This window comes from Oreochromis aureus, linkage group 7 (assembly GCF_013358895.1).
Source record: "Oreochromis aureus strain Israel breed Guangdong linkage group 7, ZZ_aureus, whole genome shotgun sequence".
NCBI lineage: Eukaryota > Metazoa > Chordata > Actinopteri > Cichliformes > Cichlidae > Oreochromis > Oreochromis aureus.
Genome location: NC_052948.1, coordinates 43410672 through 43432106, shown reverse-complemented (window position 1 = coordinate 43432106; position 21435 = coordinate 43410672). Strand labels below are relative to the sequence as shown.

General features: G+C 40.2%; 3 protein-coding genes across 4 annotated transcripts; 1 reads left to right on the top strand and 2 right to left on the bottom strand.

Moving 5' to 3' along the window:
* The first annotated feature begins 1122 nt into the window (after window positions 1-1122).
* tescb (tescalcin b) lies at window positions 1123-4480 on the top strand. The gene is made up of 8 exons (XM_031742649.2): window positions 1123-1414; window positions 2054-2123; window positions 2272-2352; window positions 2514-2653; window positions 2747-2808; window positions 3094-3201; window positions 3278-3325; window positions 3937-4480. The coding sequence occupies exons 1-8, from the start codon at window positions 1351-1353 to the stop codon at window positions 4012-4014; spliced, it is 651 nt and encodes a 216-aa protein (XP_031598509.1). The 5' UTR covers window positions 1123-1350; the 3' UTR covers window positions 4015-4480.
* Window positions 4481-6525: 2045 nt separating this feature from the next.
* On the bottom strand, window positions 6526-8120 carry m17 (IL-6 subfamily cytokine M17). The gene is made up of 3 exons (XM_031742624.2): window positions 7849-8120; window positions 7344-7492; window positions 6526-7230 (listed from the first exon to the last, which is right to left on the bottom strand). Exons 1-3 carry the CDS (start codon window positions 7901-7903, stop codon window positions 6769-6771), a joined length of 666 nt encoding a protein of 221 aa, XP_031598484.2. The 5' UTR covers window positions 7904-8120; the 3' UTR covers window positions 6526-6768.
* A 1934-nt stretch (window positions 8121-10054) lies between these two features.
* Window positions 10055-21316, bottom strand: taok3b (TAO kinase 3b). Of its 2 annotated transcripts, XM_031742609.2 has the most exons (9): window positions 21295-21316; window positions 18409-18540; window positions 17585-17821; window positions 17312-17440; window positions 16998-17201; window positions 15588-15827; window positions 14856-15068; window positions 14553-14735; window positions 10055-12390 (listed from the first exon to the last, which is right to left on the bottom strand). In XM_031742609.2, exons 3-9 carry the CDS (start codon window positions 17768-17770, stop codon window positions 12229-12231), a joined length of 1317 nt encoding a protein of 438 aa, XP_031598469.1. In that variant the 5' UTR covers window positions 17771-17821; window positions 18409-18540; window positions 21295-21316; the 3' UTR covers window positions 10055-12228. The 2 variants fall into 2 exon arrangements, with proteins under 2 accessions (XP_031598469.1, XP_039471867.1); XM_039615933.1 differs by lacking the exons at window positions 18409-18540; window positions 21295-21316 and adding an exon at window positions 18158-18204.
* Between the last annotated feature and the right edge of the window lie 119 nt (window positions 21317-21435).

Here is a 21435-nt window from a genome sequence, read left to right as displayed (position 1 = left end):
TCAGATACCAGGTGTGGGCTGGTGTTAATAAACATGAGCTAGTTGGGCCTTTTAGGGGCTGAAGATGGACTCAAAAAACTCCCAAACCTGCTGCCAGATTTTAGAGCGCACATTCTGTAAACAGTGATACAGGAAAGCTCCTGCAACTTTCAAGAAGACTGTGATTTTTATTTAGCCCTTCCTCACCTGAGCTAAACCGTACTGAGAACTTGTGGGCCTTTCTTAAACAGGAGCTTTAGAGTAAAGGAACACAGCGCAAACGGTGGCTGCTGTGGCACAAAAAGGTCGATTTTCAATAGATCAACAAACTGATGGACTTTTTTCTAAATATCATTATTGTTATTAATTTTGGGGCATTTTTCGGTTTATTGGATAGCGAAGAAGACGTGTAGCAAAGGGCCACTGCTTTCTGGCCTTGTTGCATGTGGTCGCCTGCCCACCCACTCAGCTAAAACAGCCCCCAGTGAATTCTTTTTTAATATCAGAAATGTTTATTTGTAAATTTAAAGTTGTTTGTTTTTATTATTCTCACTTTAACTAATGAAAATAAACAAATGAGATCCATGTTGAACTTTACTTAACATTTTGGAATGACCAAAGAAATGCAGTTGTTCAAGAGTAAAATTAATCCTCAGAAATACAGCTTGCCTAATAATTGTGCACACAGCCATTTCACTTTGAAGTAGGCTATTTTAAACTTTTTCCTGAAAGCAGATTTCTCTCTAGAGCTGATTTGCTTGTAACTCAGGTTCCTAAAGTGAGATGTTGCTGGTAGTTTGCAAAGGTTTAACACTATAAATGTTATGCTCATGATTATGGAAATATTTAAAATTAGGCTGGGTGTGCATCTATGTTCTGAGGGCTGCTCTGGTTGCAACAGGTGGGTTTATACATATGGATCCATCCACCTGTGCAAAGGGCAGATGTACTGTAGTATTCAAAAGTAAAGCAAGCCTATCTGGAAATATATTTAAAAAATCGCTACCATATGTGAAGACTACTTGTGCATTTTTTTTTTTACTCTGCACTTCATGGTAAACACACACACGCGGCCTCTGAATATGTAAAACTGGTCATTTAAGGTGCACCCTGTTGTTCCTAAGAGTGTGTCGTCATCGAGACGATCTTTGCGGAAGTGGCATGCGCTGTTTGCAGAGGATGAAACCTGCTTGGCGAGCACGCAGGGGGAAAAGAGCCGTCAGATGAGCAGGCTCTGTCACAGAAACACGCAGGTGGATATGGATCATCTGGAAGCACGAAATCCGCTCTGAATCCACTTTGACTTCATGTGAGACTCCTCTGTGCTCCCTTTAAAAGCGGGCTGGCCAGGGAAGATCCTTTTTTGGAGCAATGGGTGCACTACAGTCCTTACCTGGACGGCCAGAATATAGTGATCTGGCGGAAAAGACGGGCTGTGAGTAGTCATCGCCGGGCTGTTGTTTGCATTACTTGAAAATGATTCGGTTTCCGTCAGACATGCAGAATCAGCCTGCGTAAAAAATGCAAAACAAAAACAGGAACTCACTGCGGCGGAAATAACATTTTCAATTAATTCTTACTTTAAGGCAGTCTTAAAGGGGAAATACGTCCATGTCCACGTAACGCTCAACATTTGCTGTTTCCATTCAGTTACCTGTTAGCCATCACTGTGTATAAGATAAACCAGTAGTTGTGGTGCATTACAGATGAATAATTTAAAGTGCAAGTGAATGGAAGTGGAACTTTACCCGGTTTGCAAAGAGAGGTGTTGTTAATAATAGATCGGACTCTATTGAAAGCTTTGACAGCAGCCATTTACAGTAAACACCCAAAAGCTGAAACTCCAGTTTTCTACTTTTCTAAATGACCTTATGGTTTCACCTGTAGTATGTTCTGAACAGGTGAGTGTGAGAGATGAGAGGCGAACCAAACTGTTTTACATAAAATGTGAATATCCAAATTGGCTGCCTTGAAAGCTGAAAGTGGACAGCTGAACTGGCATTTTAGTGGAACTTAATCTTGGTGTGCAATCTTTACAGGTAGTTTGTCCTAAAGTTTCTGTTTTATTTCTCAGTCTCGTTTGAACAGATTGGAGTTCTGCATAAAAGATTTAAGCAGCTGAGTCACAATGAAGAGACTCTACGGTAAGCTGATAATTGAGGGTTTTTTTGTTTGTTCTTTCATTTGTTCTTGAAACAAATATTCTTTGGAGCGGGAAACCTGCTCTACAGGATTCTGCAATTGTGTCTCCTATGAATGAGCTACTCCTGAAACTCTATTTTACGCCCTCAGGAGAGATCATTTCAATGAAATCCACGACCTAGCATTCAATCCCATCCGCGCACAGATCATAGAGGCATTTTTTGACAGAAGGTACAGTAATTAATATTGCCTTTAATCATTTTACTCTTTTATTTTTTAAAATCATAAACAATTCTTAAATTTAAGATGAAAAACGACGGAAGAAATTGTAGATTTAATGTATCAGTTGCCGTCGGTGCATTTGAGAGCATCTGATTTGGTGTTTTCTTCAGAAACTTCCATCAGGATGGCGAGGGGAAGGTTCAGGAGATTGGCTTTGAAGAGTTCGTGGTGGTCATGTCCCATTTTAGGCCACCGTCGGACCACATGACAGAAGAGCAGCGTGAGAAGACCAGGAGAGAGAAACTGAGATGTGCGTCTCAGTGTTGATCGCATGAACTCGACTGCTTGACTTTTACCTGAAGATGACACAAAGTCAAACCTGCGTTTGTTTGTTTTTCTGCAGTTTTATTCAACATGCACGATACAGACAACGATGGGACAATAACTCTAGAGGAATACAGACATGTAAGCTCGGGGGAAGAAAATCCGGGGAAATGATTGTGCACAGTCACTTTAAGTTTATGATCATTCTCAACTGAGTTTTGAAGCTGTTTAAAAATACTGACTGTAAAAGTAAATTATCTTTGTGTTTTCCATGTAACTCTAGGGCTTGGGTTATTAGTTGTCACTCCAGCAGTCAGCTCAATTTCCTCCAACACAAGTGATTGGCTGCCAGTAACAGACAGGATGAGGCGATTACAGCATTACAGAAGTGATATCTTACTTCAGCTGTTGTTCACGTCTGTTCAGGTGGTGGAGGAGCTGTTATCTCGCAGTGGGACACTGGAGAAGGAAACAGCCAAATGCATTGCTGATGCAGCCATGTTGGAGGTGGCCAGTATTTCAGTGGGTCACATGGTACGTAAGCTAAAGCATCTCAAGATAACATTAAGCTGTCTGGATAAAGTCAACAACTTCACTTTCTGGCACACAGGAGCCTGATGAATTCTATGAGGGCATCACATTTGAGCACTTCCTCAAGGTTTGTACACATAATGCACATTATTAAATAATATGCACTTGTTGGTCACTTTGTTAGGTACACCTTGCTAGTTTCTGGTTAGTTTCCCTTAAGAAGTGCCTTAACTCTTCATGGGATAGATGCAACAAGGTGCTGGAAAAATTTCTGAGAGATATTCAGGAAGCCAGTCTGAGATGATTTGAGTTTTGTAATATAGTGTGTTATCCTGCTGGAAGCAGCCACTGGAAGATATGTGCACCATGGTAGATATGGTCACCAACAATACTCAGGGGCTCTGTGGTGCTTAAATGTTGCTCAGCTGCGATGAAGGGGACCAAAATGTGCCAAGAAAATACCCACCACAACATTATTCCACCGTCAGAGGCTTGAACTGTCGGTACAAGGCAGTTCATGTTATTGATACCAAATTTTGACCTCACCATCTAAATGTCATGGACAAAGTCTAGACTTATCACACCGGGCAACACTTTTCCAATCGTCCTTTGTCTGGTTTTTGGTGAACCCATTCACCAAAAACTTTCTTTTAACTGATCAGTTTACACTTAAGCTGCATTTAAATTGGAAACTGTTACTAAGTAACTGAGGTTTGAATGTAAAACTGTGTTTTGCAGCTGCTGGACGGATTTGAAATTGAATCGAGAATGACCATTCGCTTTTTGAATATGGACACAACAACCTTGTGTAAGTGAGGTCGGTATGCTGAACTATGCGGTGCAAAATCATGTTTTCACTGTATTGTCTGTTTAAGTTTATTGCTTGCACTGAATATATGCCTTATTCATGTTTGAATAACTATGCAAATCCTAAGACTATACATATTCTGGATGTATTTGAAGTAATTTGACTGTTAGCAATACTTGACATAATTACTACGCACTTCTAGCAGTTGGACAAAGCAATATTAATCAAATATCCAGTGCTAGCTAACCAATAATATGACTCTATGCATGCAAGTATGGATGCTTGATAAACATCTAAAAATGTTATTGCAATAAATCAATAAGTCTGAGTAATCGGGTATATAAAGGTCTGTCTTTAAGTGTATCTGGATATGTCTCTATTAGGACAACAGCCTTTTAATAATGTCACAACATGACCCCTCTTGGTGCATGCTCTTCACGTTGTATTTGCACAATAAATGACCCTATGAAACTGTCCTGACTTCAGTTCATGATGTGGATACTTGATAACAGGAATTGGGAGTGCTGTTCATTTAAGAAGAAAGTCATGATATGAATTTTATTTAAGTCAAATCCCTTTTCATGTCAGTTCTGCTTCGTCATGCAGAGGTCATCACTCCTTTTTATGGTAACTGGCTGTAGAGGGAAACAGTCTGGTTACATTAAATGTTGGAACTAAAGAGATCATAGGATTTCTCAGAAAAGTCAACGTACCCTGAGAATGGATGACTCATAGAAATGGTTTTCATTAATTGCTTTGTCTGTGGTATAGAATTTCCTTCCGATACTTATACTCGGCAACTTCTTCTTAATGATGAAAAGACGTCACAACACAAGGTGAGTCAGAGAACAAAGAGAAGCCGTGTTTGGTGTCTGTGAGCTAACGGGCTTCGCGTGAGACGGTGACGTTCTGAGGTACAAACTCATCATTTTACAGCTTTACTCATTAACGAGGAACTTAAAATTGGGGAATAAAATCTTAAGTTTGCAATCCTAGAAAGCAAAACTTCAATAAATGGCTGGCAACTTAGGAAAGTGGAAAGCATAAAATAGGAAGTCAGTTGTTTCCTGGTGGCTGAGTGTTTACAGTATAAACCACATACAATAACCAAAGTATCCCTATTTTAAGTGTTGCTGAGAAATGACATGTTTTGATTTTTCTCATCCTGTTTTCTCTCCATGTGTCTGTAGCTCTACTGTCACGACACCGAAAAGGCTTAAAATATGAAAAATAACTGAAATACCTTTTAAAAAAAAACCTAGTTTCTTTTAACATGAATGGATGTTAGTCTTGGAAATGTTTTGCAATGGTGCATCATGACTTTAAATAATGACTTCAACCCTTGGTTCATACTGCCCTCCACAGGTCAGAACATGTCAAAGCATATAAAATGATCATGACCTTGCACCTGCTTCTCTTCTGGTAACTTAATGTGTCTTCATCTATAGAAGATGCTTCAGATAATAAAACTTTATCATTACTCATTTCGATTTACCGATCTGCCACAGAAGCATATCTCACTCTGCAACTTTGACCTTTAACTTCACAAAGCTGCACTTGTGATAATACTTGTCGCTTCTGTTTTGTGACATCTAATATAAGAAGGCTTCAGCGTTTTAGTGGTCCCACCATGTCTCCACCATGTCTAGTCCTGGTGAGCATGACCTGTGTGTCAGTGAAATAACAGACGCTACTGATTTCCACCCAGTAGGCAGTAGTAGTGGGTTAATCAGGGGGGATTCAAGAGATATTTTCGGAACAACTTGACTACAATGTAGACTGGAGAATGACTGTTGCCCTGAGGTACCCTCCGTGTTTGTGCCTTAAATAAGCCAGAGTTATAAGAGGGAACTTGATTCATGACCCAGAGTGAATCCCCCTTCTACTTCCAGTTTCCCGACAGCTTGTGACCTGAGGAAAGTTTAGCTAAGAATTACTTCACTCCAGCAAATATCCTTATTGTCAGTGTGTACAGAGGTGACATCTCTGCAGAACCTGTTCATTATCTGTGTGTGGGTTTTTTTTTTTTTTTACAAAGGGTGTATACTTACACATTTCCTTTTTGTAGCTGCAGTTTCTTCTTTTTAAGGCACACGAGGTTACACAGCACACGCTATTAATGTAGTGCACAACTATTATCTGAACCACACACACCCACACCTTGTGACTAGCCAGACAGCCCGCCAGTTTCATGAAATCTTTCCTATCTGATGCAGTCTTGTTTTGAACACATGCGTCATTCAGAGTTGATATCACACAGTCAGCGTCTCAGCAGCTTCCTGATTTTCTTTTAACCCCTCTGGATGCACTGATTCTGTGCAGATCACAAGCTGCAATGTTTTTTGTTTCCATCTGAACTTGTCAGAAGCAAAGGAAGAAGTGTTATTAGTGTAGAAACATTACTTTATCTTAGATTTTTGCCATTAAGTAGGCACCAGTATTGTACTGAACTCCATGGTTTTTTTCAGATGGTCTCTGACAATGATTGAATGGATGCTGACCACATAGTACAGATGCAAAGTATTTTTTTAATTATTGTGTGTAGCGCAAATAAGTTTACATCAGCAACACAGGATTTTCCCAATGACATTTTGCAAATTAAATATATGTTGCATTTAATAGCATGACTGTTAACACAAAAGAAAATAAATATTAAATACCATAAATAAGCTTGCATTGACATTCCAGCCACTTTTACACTCACTTTTGTTTTAAAGTCTTTCTCAGGAAACTGACTGTGTAAGGCCACTTTCTGGTCATCTTCAGAATGCATTCCTTGGTGTCCTCTTCTTGCACACTTTGCTTTTTAGATTCCTCAGTTCTTTGGAAACATTTGACATGAAATCCTTGTAGGTCTTCAGGACCACACAGCCATAAACCTTCTGCTGGAAGACGTTCTGAGCTGGTGGTAGTGTTGTCGGCCCCCCTGCCGGCTGAGGTATGGGCAGGTTTGGGAAGAGGCTCTGATAAAATGTGTTTATGCAACTGGCCAGATCCTCAGTGCGACCCCTGACTGTGTTGAGCTCTTTCAGGAGAGGGCTCCCAGGGAATTGTAAGTCTGTCTGCTGCTTGTACACGCGTTTAAAATGTGGGAGGAAAGCTTGGAGATGCGTGTAGATGCTTGCTATCCTTGCTGGGGGATCCAGCCCAGAGATGTTGGGATCAGGGATGTCGTTCACTGACACCTTGCAGAAGAGCTCTGACATTTCCCCTTGAGCGGCTTTCTGCAAACAAGGGGGAAAAGGAAAGGGATCAGCCTACATAGCTTATAAGTGTACAAGTATATCTGCCAGTACACTGGTAGAGTAGAGCAGTTTTATGCCTGTAGTCTACTCACATATATCTTGATTAGGTCACCAGATTCTTTGTGTACAATTCTGGAGATCTTCAAAGTCTGCTGCAGGAGATTCCCACACTGCGGATTCTTGCTTGCTGCCACAGTTTTTGTTGAATCAACAGTCATAAGCAGCAAGAGAGAGAGTAATGCTGAGGAGAAATGAGCTAGTCAGTTATAGTTATCCTTCATCACATTGGTGGGTTTAAGGGGAACTTTGTATAAAAACCACAAGTGCCAAAAAAGAGATTTTTTTTTTTTGTACAGCAAATATGTGGCAAGTAAAAGCTTACGGTGCCATTTTCAATATTTTATGTAGCATTATGTTAAGAAACTAATAAGCATTGTCATTTCCTTTGCTGATGCAGAAAACGGCAAACTGCTCTTAGTTTCACAACAGCTGTAAATCGCTAAAAATAACCACATCCCTATTGGCAAGAAAAGATGCAAAAGTGTTCAGTGCTTTATATTTAAAGCACAAAACGGAGACAAAAAGAATCAAACTTACTTGCTGCTGTTTCCATTAACTGCTGAAAATGCATATTCTTTACATGACCATTCATTCTCCTCTCGGTATCACAAGCAAATTGTGCGGACTTGTCATAATCACACTGCTTTAAAACTTTTTAAAGACAGAAACCGCACATTTGTCACAGGAGGAAATGACGTGCACTTTGTGAGGCAACCAAATTTCCCAGAATTTCCTCCTTTCGTTCACATGTGCATATTTTTTTACGCCCATATCAAGCAAAGTGAGCAATGTACCTAAATGCCTGCTCTCTTAATAGGCATGTTGGGGCATTGTGTGCTCGTTAGGACATGTGTGGACATAGGGTTGTGGCATTTAAAGTAGCACTTCCTTTTATGTGCATGGAAAATAAACACGCATATTTAAATATTTCAAGAAAACTAAAAGAGTAACCTGCAGAATTTAGAAAACAGTGTCATACATGAATGAAAATCATATCAGTACTTAGGTCAACCTACACTTTTCACACATACTTACCAAATTGGTTTCTTGCACTCTTTAAATACCAAGGGTGAGAAATTTGTCTGTGCGTGGAGGTAAAAGTGAGCTCATCACTGTGTGTGCAAAGCTGGATGTTGATAATTTTGGTTTTTGGTTTTTTATAGATCTGCAAAGAAACTGTTAAAGTTTCTTATTTTCTATGTATAGGCATTCACGCAGGAGCAGTCAGATATTACTCAGGATCTTTCAGTCTGTGTTTAGCTTTCAGTGGCTTCGCTGGCGTAAGCATGACCCCGATAATTCAAAAACAAAACCACATGACTAGTCATCGGTGTCCTGATGCTACCTGGTAAAGTTCACTCTGACATAACCAACAAATTCTAAGGTAAGTGCCGAGGGTTATTTGTGTATGGACCACAAATGGGAGGGGGGGGATTTTGAAAGCTGTTTCATATTGTTATTTTTCTACCTTCTGTTAAATTTGGTAAATAGTTCTCCTGAATTTCATCTCTTACTCCTAAATCCCCTCCTGAGACCACGTGTCTTTTTGCAACAATATTTTCAAGCGGGTGTTTGCACAGGAAGCCGGCAGGGTCACAGGAAATGCATTTCTCAATCACAAATTTTCTGAGTACGTAAAAGGACTGGGCCTGCTTAGGTAAAGCATGCGATCTGTTGCATGGACTGACTTAACGACAGGATGATCTCACTGTGACATGCTAGTGTGGCGTGTCCTCCAGAGATTTATGAGTAAACGTTAGACATCTTGGAGGATGGGAAATTATGAAAATAACATAGACTGGGCTGGGGTTTTTTGTTGTTGTTGCTAATCTTACAGTCATCCCCCAACACTTCTGCTTGGAGACACCCGATGACGTTTTTGGCCCACTATCTGCATCACTGGGGTTAAATTTAGGTCAGACTGCAGGTCAGACTGCACGTCTGCAGGACAGAAAAGTGTCAATCTCCTCTGAGGTAAAAGCAACAGGTAAACTTTTCACTGAAAGTGAAAAAACCTCATTATGAGCTGGCAGCATCTCTTTGTTTTTCTGTTGATTATCACATTTTGGTTTCAATACCGTAGATGTATTGTTGCTGAACCACTGACTACTTAAGAAAAATGAGGGGGAACTCAATGCGCCACATCCCTGTCAGCACTACTTCAGGTAAAATCTAACCACTCTTTTGCCACCTTCAGGGGGTTTCCAGTTACCCCAGGGGATTAAAGAGGGGTTGTGGCGAGGCTGGCAACTGCTGCAACAGATGTCAGCAGTTCAAGGAAACTACAGTCAGATTCCTGCTAGCATATACAGTAGAGGTATGCTAAAAAATAAACCACACTCAGTACCTAAATTAAGCAGGCTTTCCCTGAAACGTGAGGAACCTGGACGCTCTGCAGTGCAGCTCCCCTCTCACTTCGTGCTCCAACTTCAGGTTTCTGTTTTCACAAGTTAACAAATGTGTGCGTGCATGCTTGCAACCTACAGTAAATTATGATAAACAGCATTTTATTTGATTTGATGTAGGTCACTGCGGTTATAATGCACTAAGAAAAGCAAAAGTGAGATTTGCACCACATAACAAAGCTTTACAAGAAAATTTAACCACAAATGATAAAAAATGCACTCTGACATGAGATGCAGGATGATAATTGAGAGTTCTTGTTTTCAACAGAATCTCTTTTATTTTTGTCTTTGAACTGCACAGGAAATGGTGAATAAAGTTCTTTAGGAAAGTCCCCTTTATTCTAACTAAATACATCTTTCTAGTAACATAAAAGTCACACAAATTGTAATTGTTTTGCAGCTCACAGGCAAACTTATTCAAGCACCCCAACAGCACTTTTTTTAAAAATTGTGTCCACAAGGCTTTCAGTTATACGTGACCAAGACAAAAGGCCTTACTGCATATGAGAAATGCTGTCATCAAATTTCAGAAAGTTCATGAAAACATCAAAGACGGTAAATTTTAGTGGAGCCGTTCGACCTTAGAAAGCAAATTCAGAATTTAGGAGTAAAACGAGCATTTAAGTGCTATTGCGATCCGACGCTGAATGCCATCGCGTTCGTCTGCTGTACCCCGGGGTGCGTCTTCTAGCGTTCAGCCCTGTGAGGAACATAACCAAACATTAATACAAGTTGTGGCTCTGACGTGAAAAGAAAAGAAAAAGAAAAAAACATAACAGGGTTGCATTCAAGACCACCACATTAAACAATGTTCCAAAAACTGTCCCATGATAAAATAGCATTTATTTTTCCATACATATACTTAATTTTCTTTTAAGAGGGTTTCACTGCATGGGGTACTCTAAATATGTCATGAGTGTTTGAAAAACATAGTAGTGTTTTGACTCAGAGTGGGGGCGGGAGGGTTCAAAATGCTTTACATTTTGTAAAAATCAATCGTCTCTCCGAGACAAAACCCACAAGGCTAAAAGTGGCATTAGAAATTAAGCACCAAACAATTACCCTTCCATTCAGTAGAAATGGAATAATTGTGCAACCTGTTCAAGGACCATAACAAAGATGGCAAAAAAGATGTAAATCTTATCATTAGACAGTACTAAGGAGAATGCAATCCAGGCCCACATGCTGTTGTCTGCTGTTGTGGAGTCGCTGATACTGATATAAGAAGTCTGTGGTTCCATTCACCTGCATCTATACAATCTCAAAGTCTAGTGATTTGACTTAGCAATATATTGAGCTATTGTATGACCATTTCTCTATATTATAAAACGAAAGAAAATGAAGCAAAATCTTTATCTTAGACTCTGTTATCAATAACAGACGTGTGTCTCTGTATATTCTAGCTATGTTCTCATGTACAAATATTGATATCAAAAATTATACAGCACAATTCTCACCATTTTCCTTTACAAGAACTTTGATTAGTGAACATTAAATGATTCACAAGTTTAGATGAACTCAAAAACAAAAATGGTGCCGGCCTCAGTAGGTAAAATATAGATATAACAAACACGTAACTAAAATCTGCTTCAGGCACAACTTAAATAAAGGCATTTGTGAAAATTATCATATCAAATATGGCGCTTATGTCCAGTATCCATAGGCCTAAAAAAATGCTATGACCACTTTTATTTACAAACAGCTAAAATCTCTGACAGATTCATGCTTCACTTCACAACCTGAATTTGTCCTTAAAGTGCATGCAATAATAAGCAGTTTTACCAAGTGGGATCTTGAGTTGTGATAAGATAAATGGGCTGATCAAGCTTATGCCAATCGAGTCTACATATCAAATGAAGGAAAAGATCAGAACTGCCTAGAAAAGTGAGGGTCCACAGTATACTGTATGCATAAGCACAAAATGGAAGTATGACTGGAAAATAAAAATAAAAAAAAAACTCTGACTATCCAGTGACCCCATACAGTAATATTCACATTCAGAGAATAAAATAAAAAGAACAAAATGAAACTAGTAAAAAACAAAAAAACAAAACCAAAACAAAGCAGCTTAACACCACGGGGGAATCCGTAGCTCACATTCCACAATGTCCCTCCATGTAACACACATTAAGCCTCATATGAACAAGATGGGTTTCTACTTAAACATATCAAAGTGCCCATTTTACTAAAATTTCCTGATTTATTCAATTCATACCAAAAGGAGAAAATGGCATGGAGGAAAGAGTCTTTTATTTCAGACACATAGGCTTTTGAGTTACACTGACTAGGTTTGACTTTTATTGACATGTTGTTGTGTAGATTCTTTTGTTTTACCCCCCCTCCCTTTAAAGTTTCACAAAAGAGGCTCTCATTGCACGCAACACCCCAATTCAAAGATGCAATATCTAAGAGCGATGTAAAGTAATCCAGTTTTGTCACCCCGGGTGGGACAAACGGTCAAGTGGACGTGAAAAGGGCACGGATATGTTGTCCTTTAGAGATAAATCCACTTTCATCTGTTGTCTTCTTTGGGGAAGTCTATAGATCCCAGGCTTCCAAAGCCGAGGCTTCTACTTTCTGTGTCAAAAGCATTAATTTCTCTGTCCTGACGTTCCAACAAGTGCTTAATCCGTTCGGTACGTTCCTTCTGAAGTGCAGCCAGTTCCTCCTCAATCTGCAATGAAAACACAGCATGGTAAACATTTTAATGGAATTAGATTCATTTTACCTATTTTTTTTAATCTGTAATGGCATTATGGTTGGAGATGCAACAAGCGCTGGTTAAATGTTGCCTATATGCAAAGGAGCAAAAGCTATCCAAAACTTGGAATCCAGCTGCCTCGGTATGAGCAAAGGATCAAAGCAGCCATGAGGAAAATCATGGAGACGAGTGAAAAAAAGAAAAAATGTCGACGTCCTCGTATCTGGTAAAGTTATAAACATATTGAAAAATAATGTAAGTAACTGACAATTGTTTTGTTACATAAATCTACTGTATCTGCTTTTTTTGGTAAGGTAAAATGTGTAAAGTAAAGGTGCAGATCCTGTAACTTACTGCACTTTGAGGGGAACTGTAAAAGTTTCTTTTATTATAATAACAATATCCTCTATTGAAGAAAAGCTTATTTTTGCTCATATATGCTGTCATTCATAGTTCATAGTAAGAAATTGAATTAGAAAAAAAAATAGGAGTAGGAGGAAAACTGGAAATCAGAATCAACGGCAAAAAAATCAGCTGTTGCATCATAATTGTTGTCAGTAATTTCAACATGTTTACTATATATAAAGACGTGGCAAAAACCTATTACTACATTTCCATTAAAATTCATATTTTTGTTCAGTTGACGAAAAACTGGGTCTTTATGGGTTTTTTTGGCTTCAGGCTCGTATTTAATATCAGAAAACCATGCTCTGTTGGGTAGTGAAACACTTGCCCATTGAAGGCAGTGTAGACAATCAAGACAATAAGACCAAAAGAGGAAAGAAAAACAAAACAAATCAAACAAAAAAACACATAGGAAGTGAAAAAGTAAAATTAAACTAGATTCAACTAGACATGGGAAGAAGGCATCGGAGGAGGAGATAGGGTACACTGAGGGAACAAATCACACATTGAAACCCAGAATTGCAGATTCATAAGAGTAAGCAAGTACTTGTAAATCAAAACTAAAGTAAAAAGAGAATCGCAATATGGTCCTTAAAGGTCCAAAAACTGGAAACCCTGGGTCCCACACTGGGTATAGACCTGGAGATTTCCGAATTCCTTCTGCTACTCCTATCAGCAGTCACATCATCAATAAACACTAATGACCCAGTGCCACTGGCAGCCTTACATGCACGTATTATAACACTGGCCTCACCATGAGTGACAGAAGATGTGGAATGCTTTGAATCATGAGCTGTTTCTCTCACTCTCCCACACTTTTCTCTTCCCATCATTCTGGTAAAGGTTAATCTTGGTTTCATCTGTTCAAATGATTTTCAGCACTTAGCAGGTTCTTTGTGATGTTTTTAGCAAAGTGTAATCTGAAGACTTCTTTTCTTAAACATGGAAATAATTCTGTCATGGCCCACTTGATGGATTTATTTTGTTTTATTAGCCTAACGATGGACTGCACCTCAGCATGATGTTTATTTTACAAGTTATGGTCCAAGTTATTGTGAAATAGATGTTAATGGAGGGGATACATTAGACCATGTGTCTGTGTAATGTCTTTTTTTTCCTTTTCACTGCTCACTTGTGTTGTCTGTTTTCAAAAAAGTGAGACAGCAACAGACAAAATAACAAACTTCAGTTCGCAAAAAAGAGAATCCAAATGCCATCGTTTATATACAGTGTGTGGCATTTTGTCATTTCAAGTATCAGACAAATAAAAACAAGAGAATTTCCTCCTTAGCCTGAGGAGGCAGGAATGTGTGACCCAGGTTTAACTATCTAAATCCGTACTTCATTCAAAACTAGAAGCGGCAATTTCACAGTGTCATTAGAAGAAGACTCAGAACAACCACCAAATTATCTCTACAAGATGTTATGAAATTACTTTTTACGATCTTTCAGTTTGAAACAAAAGTGGTGAACAGAACAACGCTGTCATCATTAGAGCCCTGCCATATCATGGCTTTCCTATATTATGAATAAAACAATAAGCATATTTACCATGTTGTCTATATCCACGGTGCACTTGACTACAAACAAAAGCGCCGCTGTTATGTTGTTGTCAGCTGATAAATTGTCTCTCTGGATGCAGATCTATCTACCTACCTATCTGGCATCATTTTCATAAAATATGGTATCATGCTGGATTTATTTTAGAATAGCTTTGATGGTAAACATACCTTCTGTTCAAGGTGCGCTCTCCGTATGGAGACCTTCTGCTCAAGTTTCTGCTGCTCACGCTCATGTTGGGTCTCCATCTGTGACTTGGTTTTTTTCTGGTAAGCGTCCAGGAGTTCCATCTCTTGCTTCAGCTGCTGCTTCAGAGCTTGGCACTCTGTTTCCTGCTCCGCTTCTAATCGCATCTAGAAACACGGCGAGACAGAGTTAGCGTCAAACATCAGAGAGTGTGGCTGTTGAAATTTCAGCTTCTTGTGTTGACGAACGAGCCCCGTTTCAACTGTTTATAACAAAGTGCTGCATACCGCTTGTGAAGCCATCATCTCATTGATGCTCTTCTCGTACTGCTCAGCCAGTATGGCCAACTTGCGTGTCTGCTCCTCTTTCAGGCCCTTCAGGATGGTTTTATGGTCACCTTTGGGAGACACCTCTAGCTGATGGTTCCTAAGAGCCTTGTACTGCTTATTCTGCACCTTACATGTGTCCTGAAACTGTTTTTTGATCTGCATCTCCAGTGTCTGCAACAGAGATAATGATTAAATGTTAGTCTCATGCTCTTTTCTTGGTATATTTAAAGTTAAAGCCGACTGGTTCAGTCGGTTGTTCATAACTCAACTGATTGATTAGGCTTGTGGATTCAAAACCTGAGGACTCTGCTCAATCTACCCTTTCAAAGTATACAAAATAAAGTTGTATGAATAAATAAATAATTTGTTTGCAGCGCCCTTGAACATTTATTTCCATAAGTGGGCTTCTGACCACTGTGCTATTAGATAAAGAGAGACGAGATTTAAACTTGTGAAGGCTGTAACACACACGTTTTGGAGGAAGCAGTTCTCATGGCAACGTGATTAATGGTTTTCTACAGGTGACTACCGGGCTAAATATTTCAGTCAGGTCGAATGCTATGAATGCATTGCACAGCACCTGCAGAGCTTCAGCGTAAACGCATGGCTTCATGAGGTTATTATGTAGAAGTTCATGGGATGTAAACTCTCCACCACACAGAATAGCAGCAAAAAGTAAATCTCGGGCACCTTGAGGTTTCTGGGCTGCTGTCGTTGCTCCAGAGTGTGTTTTCTGTGCAGTTCCCTTTGCCGACGGCTATTGTACTCTTCCTGGTTTTCAAGCTCTGTCTGGTGCTGCAGCCGCATGAGTTCGATGCGCAGCTTCTGGAGCATCTGCAGCTGCCTGCGCTCCAGGTCCTGGGTGGACTCATCCTGCCGGATCATCAGGGCATGCTCCATCTCCTTCTGGGTCCTCTTCTTGTTCAGCTCCTGGGACACGAAAATGGACCATTTTGAAAGACAGTATTAATTTGTCATATATCTTAATACAGGTTTTCTTCTTTTTCTTTTTTAATTTTCATTATTTCTGATTTAATGTTAAAGCTTCTATCTATCTCCATGTGTTTCTCTTTGCTGAAATACATGAAAACTATGCAAGTGACATGCAGTTACAATGCCAGGACTTCCCTGGGAAACCCTTTTCCACTGTGGAAGAAAAACCCTTGCACTCTGTACAACACCTGGATTTTTGAGTTTTTTAACCTTTTCTTGGTTGTTATCATTAATTGTAAAATGAATGCCTCAGGGTTTCTATACCGTTGGTGAGTGCACCAGAAGATATCCCTTTATGAATGATATCCTATGATCTATAATTGTCATTAATGTAAATAACTAAACATTATCCAAGAAATTACTAACAGTAAAAGTAACTCTTAGTTGCTTCCTTCAAGCTACAAAAAGTTGTTGCGTCCACAAAGCTTCTGAAAACAGAAACAATCATCCCAAAAGTGGGTGACTAACTGTGAACGCTGTTTCATGGTGGTATATTCTTCTTCTTTCGGCTGCTCCCTTTAAGGGTCATCAGAGTGGATCATCTTCCTTCACCTCACCCGATCCCTGGTATCCATCTCTGTCACACCAACCCTCTGCGTGTCCTCTTTCACTTCATCTGTGGACCTTCTCTGAGGTCTTCCTCTCTTCCTGCATTGCAAGATTGAGATGTCCAAACCATCTCAATCTTAACTGCCTCTCTAACTTTGTCTCCAAACTGCTCAACCTGAGCTTTTCCTCTGATGTACTCATTGCTAATCCTGTGCATCTTGGTCATTCCCAGTGAAAATGTTAACATCTTCAGCTCCACTGTTTCCTAACCATACATCACAGCAAGTCGTGATTTCATCTTGTAAACCTTCTTTTTCTCTCTCGCTGCTATCCTTCTGTCACAAATCACCTCTCACACTCATCTCCACCCACTCCACCCTGCTTGCACTCTCTTCTTCACCTCTCTGTCCGTTGCTTTGGATGGCTGACCCCAGGCATTTACACTCATCCACCCTCTGCTCTTCTCTCTGTAGCTTCACTGTTACACCATCCTCCCTCTCATTCACAGTCTTGGTGGCACATAATGTTACGTAACATCAGGATATTGTATTACTGTACCTCTCTCAGTTGCTCCTGTTCAAACTCATGTTTCCTGAGCAGACTCCGGCGTTTCAGAGCCCTGCAGCTGCGATCGTACACCAGCCTCTGCTGGGCCAGCAGGTGAGCTTCCTCCTCAGCCTGAGAGCGCTGCATTGTTTCTTTGTGCCTCGACAGACGCTCCTGCTTTTCCTCCTTGGGTATACAAGGGTCATTGTCCATCTCCTGCAACGCAGCACAAACCGTGTGAATGGACTTTGGACAAAGTGAAGATTTTCTCAAAGAATACATGCTTCGCGTGCAACTTCATAAACTTATTTGTTGATGATATTTACTTCCTTGATCTTGTCTTTGCAAAGCCTGTATTCCTTTTTCTGGTTTTCTAAGAAAGAAGTCAGCTCTTTCTTTTGCTGAGCAACAATCTGTTGCTGGATCCTCCTCTCTTCTGCTGCAACTGACTTCATCTGTGAAGACACATTCAAATAATCAGATTATCACCTTTTTATAGAATCCCTTCCTTACGTAGACACAAGTGCAGCTCAGAGTGAGTTACATCACTCTTTAGTTTTCATCTCATTCACAAATAACACCTGCTGCTGAGGCTGTACCTCTTTGTCTGTTTGAGCAACATGGCGTTTGGCCAGTCTTTCCAGCTCAATGTAAGTGTTGTTCGCATGTGTCTCCAATTCCTTCTGCAGCCGGAGCCTATGCTCATCCATCTCGGCCTTTAGCCTGTTCTCCAGGGCGATCAGCTGCTTCTGGTGCTGTCGCCGCATGCGCTTATACCCAGACATCTGCACCCGCAGCTCAAAGTCCTGCTCATGCTCCTCGATCTACCTGATGCCCTACATGGAAGAATATGGGAAGCAGGAAGTGAAAGAAATCGAGCAGCCAGAAACATGAAGCCACACACCGTACAGAAAATACAAACTGCAAACTAAAGAGCAATCAGAAGCCAGATCAGCAGACATCCATAACAACATTATTATTATTATTTTTTTTAATCATCTGAAATTTGTGAGATGCCACTATTCAGGAATCAGCACAACAATCTAAGATGACTGAGAGAAAATTCAACCTTTTACAAACAGCAAGAAAAAAAAGCAAATAAACTAAATCTCACTGGTAAAAGACATCAAACGGTCATTTACATGGATTACATATAAACGCAATACACACACTTCAAAGCAGGGGCAGAGAGGGAAGCTGAGGATGGAAAAAATGACATCCATTAACAGGATCTGGTTGCCATGACTACAGATGTACAGCTGAGAACACAGACATCCCTTCCCTCCCTCCTCATCCTCGCGCCGCCAAGCACGCACACACAAGCTAGCGCACACACGCACGCGCAAACACACACGTATTTTTATTGTTATTATTGTCAGTATTATTTGCTCTACGCAAACGGCGGTGAGAGGGAGTTGCGTACCAAAGATGCTGATTTGATGGTGGCAATGTGTTCACAGATCTTGCAGTCGAGAGACCGGCTGTTGCGAGAAGTAGGCCGCAGCTCTGGCCTGGTGTCCCTGTGCACAGCCTCATCCCTCACGCAAGCATGGTCCTGCAGGGAGGGAGGAAAAGGGGGAGATAGTGGGGCTGGGTACTTCCCAGGCCCTCCGCACTCGCTGTTTCTGCTAGAGCCGCTATTACTGCCGAATCGCCCTGAATGCAGCACAAATCCAGCCTTAAATGCATCCTTCCCCTGCTTGTTCCCGCGCTACTGGCTGCAAGTCCTTGCTAAGAGAGAAAAGGGCATTGCCAAACAATTGCAGGCAGCACCGAGAAGGCAGCCACTAGATGAAGTCGCTCTTTTTTTTTTTTGTTTTTTTTTTCTGGCGTCCCCCTCTTTCCAAAGAGGAGGAACCGAATGGCTCCGGTGGATACGGGTGAATTATGCAATGCCTACCATTGATGATAATCGGAGAAAGACGGCACAGAGATGTCTTTTACAGCCACTCTTCTTTTCCGTTTCACAATGCCAGAGATGTTTGGGAGGAAATATAGTTTCCCTGCGTTCCTGTGGTCGCATGTAGTGCCATATTTGAAATGATTTGAATCAGATAAGGCACATCCAAACATGGTTTTCCCTCGAATATGTCGCCCGACGATCCGTTTGTATTCCACTCGAATTTCTGTCCTACATTTACAGCGCACTTGGTCATGGTAGGTGGTTCTGGTGCCTTCTATTCATCTCTTTGCTCTGTCCCTCTTCTACACTCCCCCTTCCTTTAAAGAGACACCACAATACTACTGGCACATCTCAACACCGGTGAAGTCATTTCACACAAGAAGAGATGTTCAAACAAACATGCATACGCAGGTGTTCGTAAAGGTACTCGCATCAGTTATTATCATCAGAGCATCTTCTTGAAATCCTAAAATGAAACCATTAAAATTCTATAATGACTTTTACACCTTTTGAATAAAACTGTCTGGTTTTATTTCATCGCAAGCAAATGATGAATTAAACCTACATGTTAATTATTGCAACAATTCTGTAGCTGTCTGTAATTTGCAGCATAGGTAGAGTAACAAGAAAACACTGATGGGTGCTATTATTCCTGCCAGTACTCCATGTGGATGCTGGAGGGAGACAGAGGACATAGATTTGGGGGTGGGTGGGGGTCCCTCTCCGTGGTGCTGAAGGGGCAACCTTCCAGAGAAGAGGCGCCAGAAACTGCAGTTCCTCTAGTGGCCACTGGAGGCTGGCTCCAGAAGTGAGTCGATCCCCATGGGCTCCCGTGTTAAAATATTCAACTTTAGAGCATTTAAAGGCATGATTACCACCTGGTAAAGAAATCAGTTTTGGCCTCTGTGAATAGTTTTTCCCTCATAACAACTCTAAGGGTGGTGATAGAGAGTGTGGAGATAGGGGCATGATCGCTTTAACTATGTGTGTGAAATGTTCAACCAATCTAGGAACCTTGTCTCAGCAGTTTATTCAGTGTGACTTTTTGAAGTAATTTTCTTATCATGCTGTCAGCCACCAAAAACATTCTGATACAATCCTGGAAGTCTGAGGCACCTCAAATATTCAATAGGTGGCTAAAGGGATCCACTTAGAGATTTAGCAGATGTGGATAGAGCATGTAACACAAAGCAGGTGTCTTTCAGAAAATTTCCTTACCAATTATCAGTCTGATTGCAAAGTTATATTGAATCTTTTTTGGTCCTGCATATTAACAATAACAGTTATACTATGAATACTGTTAATTCAAGTAATAATGTATCCTAGTTTATATGTGAGCCTCCATTGTTCAGTTGGTTTTGCGTACCTTTATCTTCTAGGTCTGAAAAAACAATAAACAAATGGTTAAAACAAATGATCGCTTCGATTGACACGTGCCCTAACACTGGCAGGTGTTATGACCTTTATACTAATACTAGGGCTTGATACATGCTACAGATCATCCAGGAAGTTTTTACTTTTTATCAGCCTGTTAAACACTAATGTGTCTGTGCATACAGTGTCTGTAACCATACAGTTTATGAATGCACGTTGCTAATCAAGCTAGCTAGCATTATGCACTGTTAGGGGTGTGGCTGCCATGTGTGAAAGAAGTGAAAGATGAGAGACATTTTGTCCTGTTCATTTGCAGATGCTTCCAGTGGTTTAGTGGTTGATAAATTTGCTTAGAAAGCAAAAGGTCAATAGTTTACTTCCACTTTGGAAACTCCAAACGGGTTGCGTCAGGAAGGACATTTGGTGTAAAACTGCCAAATCAAGCATGCAGAGCTAATGCCTATGACAAGGGAGCAGCTGAAACAACTTTCAGAGTTTATTGTTAAAAACCCTAAAGAGTTGGCTGATTAGTTTGAATTGTTAGTACATTTTGTTTTTAGCTTGTTTTTTTCTGGCTAAAGTTAGCATTGTATTTAATATTTGAATTACACATGTACTTTGTTACCAAATTAGCTACATGTTAGCATTAACACTGGGTAAATCCCAGGATCTACCCTTCCCTCCAAATATGTTCATGATGGAGTTAACAGACACTCATGCCAGGAACCAAACTCAAGTATTTAAAAAATGGTAAAAACAAATATGAGTGGCACCCGATTTCAATTTTATTTTTTAAATGCTGACTTTTTCTAGTTTTGAACTGGCTTTTCACATTGGTAGTACATGTTAGTAAAGGACTTTGCAAATGTACAGTTCTTTCCACAATTTGTATCTTAAGTTCATATAATTAACAGTATTTTCTATTTCAGAAAAAGCATGCTGACTGCCATTCATCTGTTTCTTTGTGACACTTGATTTGCCGCTTTCTACTGATCAAATGACGCTCACAAAAAATGTCAAAATCTCTCTTACTTTCACTGTGCCTTCTGTTTTGTCACCCCAAACATTTGTTATGTAGTATTCTGTTTCAACAGTAGATGTCACCCTTGACTTCAGCATGGGGACAGACTTTTTTAGACACTTTCATGCCAAGATGAAACTGCCACTGTGTTG

Excerpts from the sequence above, each read along its gene's own strand:
- taok3b (XM_031742609.2), bottom strand. The coding sequence starts at position 17,770 with ATGTCTGGGTATAAGCGCATGCGGCGACAGCACCAGAAGCAGCTGATC. Across the intron at positions 17,202-17,311 it reads GCAAAGACAAGATCAAGGAA|GAGATGGACAATGACCCTTG; the intron begins GTAAATATCATC and ends GCTGCGTTGCAG. Across the intron at positions 15,828-16,997 it reads AACAGGAGCAACTGAGAGAG|GAGCTGAACAAGAAGAGGAC; the intron begins GTACAGTAATAC and ends TTCGTGTCCCAG.
- m17 (XM_031742624.2), bottom strand. The coding sequence starts at position 7,903 with ATGAATGGTCATGTAAAGAATATGCATTTTCAGCAGTTAATGGAAACA. Across the intron at positions 7,493-7,848 it reads GTTAATGGAAACAGCAGCAA|CATTACTCTCTCTCTTGCTG; the intron begins GTAAGTTTGATT and ends ATTTCTCCTCAG. Across the intron at positions 7,231-7,343 it reads GTGACCTAATCAAGATATAT|AAAGCCGCTCAAGGGGAAAT; the intron begins GTGAGTAGACTA and ends CCTTGTTTGCAG.
- tescb (XM_031742649.2), top strand. The coding sequence starts at position 1,351 with ATGGGTGCACTACAGTCCTTACCTGGACGGCCAGAATATAGTGATCTG. Across the intron at positions 2,353-2,513 it reads GAGGCATTTTTTGACAGAAG|AAACTTCCATCAGGATGGCG; the intron begins GTACAGTAATTA and ends TGTTTTCTTCAG. Across the intron at positions 3,202-3,277 it reads GTATTTCAGTGGGTCACATG|GAGCCTGATGAATTCTATGA; the intron begins GTACGTAAGCTA and ends TCTGGCACACAG.